This window comes from Physeter macrocephalus, chromosome 12, assembly GCF_002837175.3.
Source record: "Physeter macrocephalus isolate SW-GA chromosome 12, ASM283717v5, whole genome shotgun sequence".
NCBI classification, from domain to species: Eukaryota; Metazoa; Chordata; class Mammalia; order Artiodactyla; family Physeteridae; genus Physeter; species Physeter macrocephalus.
The window spans coordinates 15657924-15668819 of NC_041225.1; the positions used below are offsets into that span (position 1 = coordinate 15657924).

The 10896-nt window shown below is 55.3% G+C and overlaps 1 protein-coding gene across 3 annotated transcripts in view; it reads left to right on the forward strand.

The window, feature by feature from the left end:
- Positions 1-8262: 8262 nt before the first annotated feature.
- ARID5A (AT-rich interaction domain 5A) overlaps positions 8263-10896 on the forward strand; it is a 12985-nt gene continuing 10351 nt past the window's right edge. Inside the window, exon 1 of one of the 3 annotated variants that reach the window (XM_024129900.2) lies at positions 8263-8362. In XM_024129900.2, the coding sequence (XP_023985668.1) occupies positions 8359-8362 (4 nt within the window). In that variant the 5' untranslated portion in view covers positions 8263-8358. The remainder of the gene's footprint in view (positions 8363-10896) is intronic. The other 2 variants (XM_028496916.2, XM_028496917.2) reach the window with 2 other exon arrangements.

Consider the following 10896-nt stretch of genomic DNA (forward strand, 5'->3'; position numbering starts at 1 on the left):
TGTGGCCTGGTAGAGCCTGCTGAGGCCTAGGCAGGGAGAGAAGGCAGTTGCAACAGAGCAAAATCTCACAGGCCAGCCCCATGCTGGAGACACCGAGGCACAGGTGGGCAGCTGAGGAGAGGCGGGGGGGCTGGACAACCATCTGTCCCCTTTCAGCGTTCCCAAGGTAGGCCAAGGTGGTGCCCCAGATGTGGAAAAGGAAGCCTCAGGGGCTGTGGGCTCTCAGGTGAGTTACAGTTGAGTGTGTATATGTGTATGCGTGCTTCTATGTGTGAGCTGCAGGCTCCTCGATATGCAGGATGCATGTCAGATACACAGGTGTACATGGGTTTGAACACACGCTCCTGGGGATGCAAGAGCAGAAAGGATGTACACTAGGTGTGGGGAGAATTTGAGCTCTTGGTTGGCGTAGTGGGAAGGAAGGAGGGCCTGGGGTATAGACAGGACCATTTAGACCTGAGTTCCCCTTGTGTTCTCCCTGCCAACAAACATGGTGGGATGTCGGGAAGGGACGGCAGCACCCCACACTCCCCATCCCGTGGCAGTTTCATCACCAAGAAGATGAAAGCAGAGGCCTGACCTTCAGGTATGGGATTGGGTGTGGGGAGGGGTGCAGGGAGAGCATGAAATTTCTAAGCGATCTTGAATTCTTAGAGCCAATGCTCCCCAGACAACCCCAAGCCTAGAAGCTTTTTTTTGGCTACGTTGGGACTTCGTTGCGGTGTGTGGGCTTCTCATTGCGGTGGTTTGTCTTGTTGCAGAGCATGGGCTCTAGGCGCACGGGCTTCAGTAGTTGCGGCACGTGGGCTCAGCAGTTGTGGAATGTGGAGCGCAGGCTCAGTAGTTGTGGCGCACGGGCTTAGTTGCTCCACAGCATGTGGGATCATCCCGGACCAGGGATCGAACCCGTGTCCCCTGCATTGGCAGGCAGATCTTAACCACCGTGCCACCAGGGAAGTCTAGAAGCTTTCACTGTGATATCAGCAAAGTCCCATGGGTTCGTTTGGGGAGCAGGAATTAGAGCAGCAACGCCCCCCCAACCCAAGCCTAGGCTTCGAGCACTGAAGGGGTTAATGGGGCCCACTCAGGTTGGAGAGAAATCATTTACCTAGAGCACAATTTCTCCCAGCATTCTGGCAACCTGGCCAAACCCTAAGACCCCAACTGGGGACCTCAGGACCTTGAAGCTGCTACCTGCAAACACAGAAAACCTGATCACATGGGGAGTCTCAGGGCCCAGCCCAGGTCACTAAGGCCAGGGCTTGGGGTGCACACAGGGCAGCGCTGTGCAGGGGAGCCAGCAGTGTGACCAGGGCTCAGTGCCCTGGTGTAGGGAAGATGCCTGCTGTGCTAAGAGATCGTTGGGTTTGCGGGGGCGGGATTTAAGTATTTACTTCTTTCTTCCACAGGCTCAGAAGTACGTAGAATCTGCTTGGTCGGAGGCTATTTTCACATAACACCACTGACACAACAGAAGGTGTTTGTTGAAGGCCGTTATTTCTAACCCTCACAGTAATCTTGCAAAAGGTAGGTATTGCTAAACCCATTTTACACGTGGGAAAATGGAGGACTAGAGATGGTGAGTTACTCATACAAGGTCACCTGAAAGTGAGGGCGGCGCCAGGAGTGGGGAGCAGTCAGCTTGACCCCGGAGCCTCGGAGGCTCCTGTTCCAGTGGGCTGGCTGAGCGGGAGTGCAGCCTCCTGGGAAGTCGTGAACCTCTCCATGCCTCCCTCTGTCCTTCGGTGAAAAGGGAATTTCAAAAGTGCCCAATTCGTGGCAAGAGTGAACGTGTGTAATGAGCTTAAAGCTGGGGCTGGCCTGCCTCAAGCATTCAGCTGTAAGCTTGAGTTACTCTCTACTGCTTTGAGGACTGGTGTGAGAAGCCAGTGGGAAGACTCTAGGGCCCAGTAGCCTTATCTGCCAAGGGTCCAGCTTAGGGTCACCGAGGGGGGGATGATACCTGTGTCTGGCTCATGGCCAGGCCCCAGTTCATGTTGCTGGCCCTGGGAGCGGGGCTTAGCGGGCAAGCTCTAGAGGCAGCTTTTTTTTTTTTGGCCACACTGCGCAGCATACTGGATTTTAGTTCCCCGACCAGGGATGGAACTTGCGCCCCCTGCAGTGGAAGAGTGGAGTCTTTATTTATTTGTTTGTTTGTTTGTTTGTTTATTTGGCTGCACCGGGTCTTAGTTGCGGCATGCGGGATCTTTAGCTGTGGCATGCAGGATCTTAGTTCCCTGACCAGGGATGGAACCCATGCCCCCTGCAGTGGAAGCACAGAGTCTTAACCACTGGACTGTAAAGGCAGCTTCTCGATCAGCTCGCCCTACCCAAATTCATCACAATCCTGACCTCAGGATGCCAAAAACCTTGATGACTCCTGCAGTCTAGGGCAAAATTGGCACCTCCGTGAGTTTCGGTTCACCCCCTCCAAGTGTCCCCAGCCCTTTGCTCCTTGCAGCTATCGAGATATGAACTCTGGGATCCGGGAGAAAGGGGGGACACTGAAGACAAGGGAACCCCAGTCCCGTCTGGCCTAGGCCCCTGGCCCTCATTCACCTCGCAGGACCGCCCCCACGAGGGCACCGATTCTCCTGAGAGGAGGCAGCCCCAAACCTTCCTCGAAGCCCTTAACAATGAGGTAAACTGAGGCCTGGCGGGCCGCTCCCCCGCCACCCCCTAGCTGGCTGCCAGGCCGAGCCCAGGGCCCAGCTGCCAGGGCGCTGGCGTCCAGCCTCCGCCCCGGGCAGGGCCGAGCAGCGGAGGCGCGCCAGCCGCGCCCCCTCCTGGCTGCGCTCCCGCCCCGGGCCCCTGGAGCCTGCCTCTCCCCCTCTGATGTAAGCTGATATTTTAATTCTCTTACAAGCAATGGTGTTTAGAGAAATGACTTAACCGGATTACTCATCGTCTATAATGACTTGGCCTGGCTTCGAGGCTATTCCTAGACGTGACGCTTGAGGCTTTGATTCTTTCTTTTCTTTTGCTACTTTTTTTTTTTTAATACCAAGAAATGACAGCCTTGTGCCCGCACGGCCCCGCCCCTACACTCCCCTCGCACAGCATCCTGGGAGACGTAGTTCTCTCCGGCCCGGGCGCGGGCCCCTCCCCCCGCCTCCGCCCCCGCCCCCGCCTCGGAGTCCTGGGAACCTGCGGGTGGTAAGAAACCCTGCGGCAGGAACCCCGGTTGTGCCGTCTTTGGACAAGTTACTTAAGCGCTTCATGCCTCAGTTTACTCATCTGTCAAATGGGAGACAGTCATATGACAGGGATGAAAGGTTAGCGGAGATCTTATTTTAAGTAAAAGCTCTATACAGACCCCACGTTTTTTTTAAAAAACAAAAAAACAAGCTTATCCAGTGCATTTGTACTGACCTCCAGTCTAGATTTACTATTTTGTGTCACAAAGAACCAGGCTTTGGTTATCCAGGTCTCCAGGGCTTAAGAGGGAGCTGGTCTACAGCTGGCCTTTCCTTACTCCGTACTCTGCGCAGACGAGTCTACGATCTCATCCAACACTTACTCTCTGCTCCTCGGTGTCCTCAACTGTAATATGGGCATAAATATAGTGCCCGCTTCATAGGGCTGGGGTGACACTAAATGAAATAATCCGTGTAAGATGCTTGGTGCAGTGGCTGATAAACACCGGTCAAAGGTACCGTAATCCCTCCCAGCACCCGGCTGTGGCTCAGGAACCGTTTGAAGAAGGAATGGCTGATCCTTGGCACCTGTGAGGTTGGCACGAGCTCTAGCTTCTGCTCCACGAGATCGGAGCTTTGTTCTGGTCGTGGCTATGTCCCCAGTGCCTAGCCCTAGCCCAGTGCTGGCACATAGCTGCGCCACAAATGTCAGATAAATGAAGAAATGAAGAATTACCGGAACTTTCCCTGGTGGTCCAGTGGTTAGGGGCGCAGGTTCAGTCCCCGGTCCAGGAACTAAGATCCCACATAACCCGCCGCGCTGCCAAAAAAACAAAAAAAAGCATTACCCCTCCTTTGCTGATGAGGAACCAGAGGCTCTGAGAGGTCAAGTGATTTGCAGAAGGTCACACAGCATCTGGGCTGTCTGAGTGGAGATGAAAACCCACATTTTCTCTCCTTGTCACCCCCCCCTTCTCCCCCTCCCCCCAACACACAGGGGAATTCGACTTTCACCCTTCAGGCTCTAGAAGCATAAGAATCTCGGGTTTCTACCCAGCAGGGACCCAGGCCCAGCCCAACAAAGGATGTTGTTCCAGATTGGGCTGGAGGGCAGGGCTGGGTGGGGAGGAGGTTGGGGGGAAGGGGCAGCAGCCAGGTGCGGATGTGCTCCCAGAGTGGACAAAGCTGGGGAAGCTAGTGTTCACGTGCCCCCGGGGGGCAAAGTGACCAAAGCTCTCAGATCCCCCTCCCAGCGCCACCTCCCCACTCCCTCACCCCCGGCAGTTCCCCAAAGGCCGAAAGCTATTCTCGGCTTTTTCTAAAAGAGGCATTTGAAGCCATGAGCCAATTTTTTCCATTCCTGAGCTTGGGTATCGTCTATTTCGGGCGTTTGTTGTTTTCCATGAGTTGCGAATGCCACTATGAAGCCGGCCTTTCCTGGACAGCGAGCACGAGGGAGCGAGGCAGGAGCCAGGCGGGGCCGGCGGTTAAAAATACTTCCCGCTTCATTTCTCCTTTGAAAACAAAGCCCTGGGGGCCTTTTGCAACTGCCGAGCCTGGGAACGGAGCTTCCCAGAGCAGAAAACTGGCTGTGTGTTATTTCCTGAGTGTGCTGGATGGGTCTGTGGGTCCCAGAAGCAACAACACGGACTTGCTGTGTGACCTTAGACAACTCGCTTAACATCTCTGGGCCTGCTGGCCTCCTCTCCAAAATGAGGCCAGGTGGAAAGAAGATCTCGAATGGTCCCTCCAACTCTGAGAGCTCTGGGATGAGGACCACCCCCCCAGGACCAGGTTTTCTTCCTAGAACTGGGCCAGCAAGGGGTTCTGGGATTTGGTGGCAGGAGGTAGGAGAAAGCAGCTTTTAGCTCAATCTCCTGGACTACTTTGTGAGCTCTGGACCCTTGTAAATGTTGGATTCCTGTAATTGCAGAAAGACCAAGCACCACAAAGAGGGGATTTAAATAAAGACCGTGGTAGATCCATACCAAGTTCCGCAGCCTAATAGCCAGGAGAGAGAAACAGATCTGTCTCTGACAAAGAGGGATCTCCAAGATACATTGTTGGGCAAAAAAACAAGTTGCAGAATGGAACAATTTAGAATTGTATCACTTTTTAAAAAAACACCCATAAAACAAAGTTACATATTTTTCTACACCACGTATTTATGAAAATACATAGGGAAAGTTCTGGAAGCTTTTATCCAATCTGATAATAGAGTCCTTGTCTCTGGGTCAGGGAGGGAACTGAGTTTGGAGTGGTGTCAGAGAGGACCGAGTTATTTGTAATGTCTTTATGGGAGGAATGCATTCATTAGTGGTGCTTTTTAGAAAAATTTGAGACATAGAGAGACACCAAGACATTGAGGGCCTAGGCTACTTCTCTCAGCCCATCGTGGGCTGGGAGCTGATGGTTGGAAGATGCAGGAGGAGGGTGTCTGTGGGCTCGAAGTGGAGGTGTGTGAGATAGTGGCTTGAGCAATGGATGTATTTATGCTTTTAGGGAAGCAAATGGAGATGTCATTCCTCTGCAAGATTTATTGGCTGTTGTAAATTACTTTCTATTGCAAACAGCTGCCGCGGGTGGCAATTAAACTTAGATCATATTGTTCCCAGGTTGGCACAGGCAGGTGTGGACTTGCTGAGGCTTTGCACAGCAGCCACTGCCTGTTAAGAGTGTGTTGGGCTGCCCGGATGGCAGAATAACTCTATCCCGTGTGGGGTGAGCTGCTGCTTTGTCAGGCAGTGAGTCTATCCAATCTGGGAGGGTGGGGTTGGCCTAGATTGGGATGGTGAGGGCAGCATCCTGGTCTCCATCCTGAACCTTGGGCAAACAATCCTTATAGAATGGATGAGGGAATTCCCTGGTGGCCCAGTGGTTGGGACTCCGAGCTTTCACTGCCAAGGGCACAAGTTCAATCCCTGGCTGGGGAATTAAGGTCCCGCGAGCCGTGCAGCATGGCCCCCCCCTGCAAAAAAAAAAGAATGGACAAAGCTACCTGATGGCATTCCACGTAGCATCTGCCACCACGGCCTCAGCTCTCCTGGAGAGAGCTTGTAAACTGGGAAGTGGGGTGCACTATTATAATCACCATTATAACAATTATTCTAGGCAGTTACTATTGTTGATGATGTATCTGTTACCAAATCTACAAGCACTGGCTTTTACAAACCAACCCATTATGGAGTAGACAAGGGAGCCCACAGTGTTGTCCACTCTGTGCTGAGCCTGGAGAGTTCTTCCATCTCAGAGCCAAACGGTAAGGGACAGGGTTTCACGGTCACCAACCTACAACCCTGGTCCATTTGTTTAGGGTGATGGCTGGGCAGTAACAGATGCAAACCTGGTTGGTGGGTGCCTGGGTACAAGGGCTCCTTAACCATCTGTATTTCCAATCTGCGCCTTGCTCCTGGATTCCAGGCCTCAGTGCCAGCTACCACTGGACATCTTGCTGACCCACCACGTCCTCACCAGCACTCAAATCTTCCCCCTTACGCTTTCTCCTCCTCAGGCCGTGGTCCCTGATTCAGTTAACAGCACTGCCAAGAGATGCTAGGGAAACGGTTGAAGGGGCCTGTACTGGAGTTCTGATGCCTGGATTTAGCTCAGGCTCCAGCACTTACCAGCTGATTTACTTGAGCTGATTAATCCTCCAGAGCCTCAGTTTTTTTGTTTTTTGTTTGTTTTTTGGCCGCAAGACTTGTGGGATCTTAGTTCCCCGACCAGGGATGGAACCCATGCCCCCTGCATTGGAAGCGTGGAGTCCTAACCACTGGACCGCCAGGGAATTCCTGAGAGCCTCAGTTTTATCCTATAAAATTAGGAAGTGCATAGAGCTGTTTGTATTCAAACTAATCAACAAAATTGTGGGTGCCTACTCTTGTGTTAGGAACAGGGTTTAAGTCCTAGCTAGCCGCATGCTGAGACCTTAGGCTCTTTCTGCAAGTTGAGGTAAAATATATATTACATAAAATTTACCATTTTCTATATTACATAAAATTTACCATTTTAACCATTTTTAAGTGTACAGTTCAGGGACATTAAGTACATTCATATTGTTGTGCAACCATCACCACCATCCATCTCCCAAACTTTTTCATCTTGCAAAACTGAAACTGTACATATTAAACACTAACTCCCTATTGCCCCTGCCCCCCAGCCCCTGGCAACCACCATTCTACTATTTGGCTCCATGAATTTGACTCTAAGTACTATAAGTGGAATCATACAGTATTTATCATTTGTGTCTGGTCTATTTAAGGTTCATTCATGTTGGAGCACATGTCAGCATTTCCTTCCTTTTTCAGGTTGAGTGATATTCCGTTGTATGTACAAACCGCAGTTCACCCATTTATCCATCAATGGACTCTGGGTTGCTTCCACTTTTTGGCTATTGTGAGTGATGCTTCCAGACCTTGAGCTCTCAAACCCAAGCCTCGGTTTCCTCTTCTGTGACGTCAGTATGGCTGAGTTACTTCTCCCTCCAGCAGAAGCCCTGCTGCAGCTGGCTCAGCATCTCCTCGGGCCCCCACTCCACCCGAAGCCTCACCCCTCCAAGCAGGGGTCATGCCCCCTCTTTCGACTGCTCACTTTGTAGCTGTCTTCTCTGTCGCTGAGATATATGTGGACACTGGCCGTCCACATATCAGGTTTCCTGTCCCAGGCATTTCTGGGACCCCACAGAGCTTTGGCCAAAGACTTGCTACTTTGGGCGGGGTCCTTGTTTAGCTAACACCAACCATCTCTACTTATATGCTGGGCCGGGAGGGAGATGGACAATGCCTTCCACCGAGTTCAAGTCAAAGTCAGAAGGGCTTTGCTCACCCCCCCCAGACCCCCAGTTCCCTGCTGAGGAGCAAGGAGGATTTTTCCAAGGCTCGAGTTTTGCCTGCAGAGGCACAAGGCAGCAGTGACTCCTGGGTGTCCTGCCTCAGTCCCTCCAGGTGAGGAGCCGAGTTCCGCGGTCTCTGAGCCTGGGGAGGGGAAGAACACACTACAACTCCCAGAGTTCCCCTGCCTCAGGGGGCGGTCCCTGCCCCTCGCGGAAGAATCGGACCCGCCAACCGGAGCCCAGAGCGGAGCGGGGGCGGGCGGGGCGAGGCGGGGCCGCGGGGAGGCGGCTGGCAAGCTGCGCGGCGGGTCAGTCGCGCGGAGAGCGCGGGGTCGGGAGATAGGAGCGTGCGGAGGGTCTCGGGCTGGAGCCGCGGGACCTCGCTGGGCCATGGGTAAGCGGCTCTGTGGTCCGGCCCGGGATGGGCCGGGCGGCCCCGTGGGAGGGCGAAGTTGCGGCGCGCCAGGTCTCCCCCGGCGCTCGTAGCCGTCGGTGCTGCCTTGGGGGGCTAGCGGGGCCGGGGGTGGACTCGAGGGCGAGGACGCGGGGACCTAGCCTGGACCGGGGCGCCCGCTCCTCCCGCCCCGAGCGGGCGGGTGAGGCCCGGTGTCGGCGCGCGCTCTTCGAAAAAAAGAAAGACAAAAAGTTTTGGCGGCCAGGGGCTTCCCGGGCGTTTATCTCGAAACTCTTGTAGTCTTTCGACTGAAATTTACCAACTTCTGTACGGTTCTGTCATCCCACTTCCTGCTGTGGTTTTCAATCTCGAGCTGGTCTCAGCTAATTTGTTGTGACAGCTGTCTGCAGCAGTTCTCTGCCTGCAGCCCCCCCGGCCCCCCACCCCCTCTCGACGTCACATCCCGGTGGTTCTCAGAACCCGCCGGCGCCGCCGAGAAAGGGGCACCGGGGTCCGCTGGGCGCGCGGGACGCTTTCCACTGCACTGCGGCCGCCGTTTCCTGAAAGTGACTCTGCGCGGGCTTTGAAGAACTTGCTCAATGCGTTTTGAAGAATCAACTGTTCCTCTTTCAGCCTAGGGCCGGCCGTGCTGATCCTTCGGCGGTTACCGGCTCCTCGCCCCCTACCCTCTTTTTTCTTTTCCCTTCCCTTTTTTCTTTTCTTCTCTGGTCTCTCCTCTTCTTGTCTCCTGTCCACCCTCCTCTACACACCCCGCCCCCCACCCCCCGCTCCCCACGGCAGGGAAGAAGTAGCTTCCCTTTTTGCTCGGCGCATCTTTCTCCTCTTTTTTCTCTCCTCGGGTCTCCAGGAGGGACGGGGTCGCGGCCCCGGGAGTGATGGGGGCGGTGGGGGGGGGGCGGAGAAGAGGAGTGGCGGTGCGCGGGCTGCGAGCGTGCGAGAAGTGTTTGGCTTCGCGCTCAGTCCGAGCCTGGGACCACGACACGGCTGCCTCGTCTCGGTTCCCTGCGCAGGGTGTTCAGGGGGCGCGGCCGGGCCGGGCTGCTGTCCTCCAGCCCCGCGGACGCTGGGATAGGGGTGGGGGTAGCCGGCTGCCGGACCCCCGAAGGCTCAGGGTGCGGGTCCGGCGGCACTTCGCTGGCCAGACCCAGGGTCCCTTTGTTTGCGGGGTCGTCAGCTATCGAGGAGGGGTCCGCGGGGCCGAGGAGAGGATAACAGGTGCTTCTTGTCCCCTCCCGAGCACCAGGGTTGGGGGCTTGGGGGTTTCTGCGCCCACAGGCCGTGTTAGGGCAGAGGAGGGATGGGAGATGGCAGCTAGTGGGTTGGGCCACGGGAGTGGAGTTCCAGAGTCCGTACAAGCCCCGGGGACCCGTCTGGGGCCTCGAACTTGGAACGGCAGAGGTAGAAAAGACCTCAGGGAATCAGCCCCTTCTTCTTTGAGTTACAGTCTGGGAAACTGAGGCTTACAGACCAGCAGTGAGTACGAATCAGGCCTCTAAGACCCCACCCCTCTCTCCCTTCGCAATGGTTCTGGAAAACTGGCCTGGGATGGCCCACCCTCCCTCTGGGACCTTGCGGTACCGACTTGGAGAGCCATCCTTGGTGGAGGGTGTGGGGTGCTCTAGGAGCGGAGCGGAAAAGCTGAGAGGCAAACGAGTGCCCCAGGCAGAGGTCAGGCAGCTGACACAGCTCCGTCCTGGCTGTGCCTCTACTGTTGGCCAGTGTTTTGGACAAGCCGCTGCCAAGCCTGGTTCCCCCATAGGTGGAGTAGGTGCAGGAAATGTCGTCCGTGAGGACACAGGAAACGGTCTACAGATGGGGCCGTTACTGTTACTGTCAAATACCAGCCAGACTTGGAGGGGAGGGACAGTGGAGATTCAGCCCCATCCTGGAACAGGGTCTTTTCGGATATCCCAGAGCTGGCTAAAGAGCGGCCAGATTCCAGCAGGGCTTGGGAGTTGGCAGTGTCGTATTTGGTGCCCCCATGCCCCTACTTTTCTACACTCAGGGCTGTCATCTTGGCCCCAGATGTTCCTAGACCCTGACCCCCCTCTTCCCCCAGTTGAGACCCAGAGGCAGGGCTGGGTCGGGAGCTGCACCCTGTGCCCTCTGGGCTTCCATGTCCCGGTCGTCCGTCTGTCCTTAGCGCTGGCTGGAGCACAGCCCTTGGCAGGTCCCCCTTCCCCAAACCACGCTGGAGCGAGCTCCACACGGAGACTGCCAGGCAGCCGGCTCCTGGGCCACAGAGTGGACTGGCCGCTTCAAAGGCTGTCTTTGTTCCAGCTCAAGCTAAGAGAAACTTAAGCCAATGGCCTTAGGCGAGGAGGTGTGGCCGCGTCTGCTGGTTGTTATTGAGGCTGCTGTTACCATTATTGTGGTAATTGACACGGTGCTCCCAGTGGGTGACTTTTCATGAAAGGAAGTGTCACTTCCTTTCCATCACACCAGGGGTGAATGAGGCGGGGGGGGGGGGGGGAACGCGGGGGGGGGGGGCGGGGCGGGGGCAGGGCTTGAAC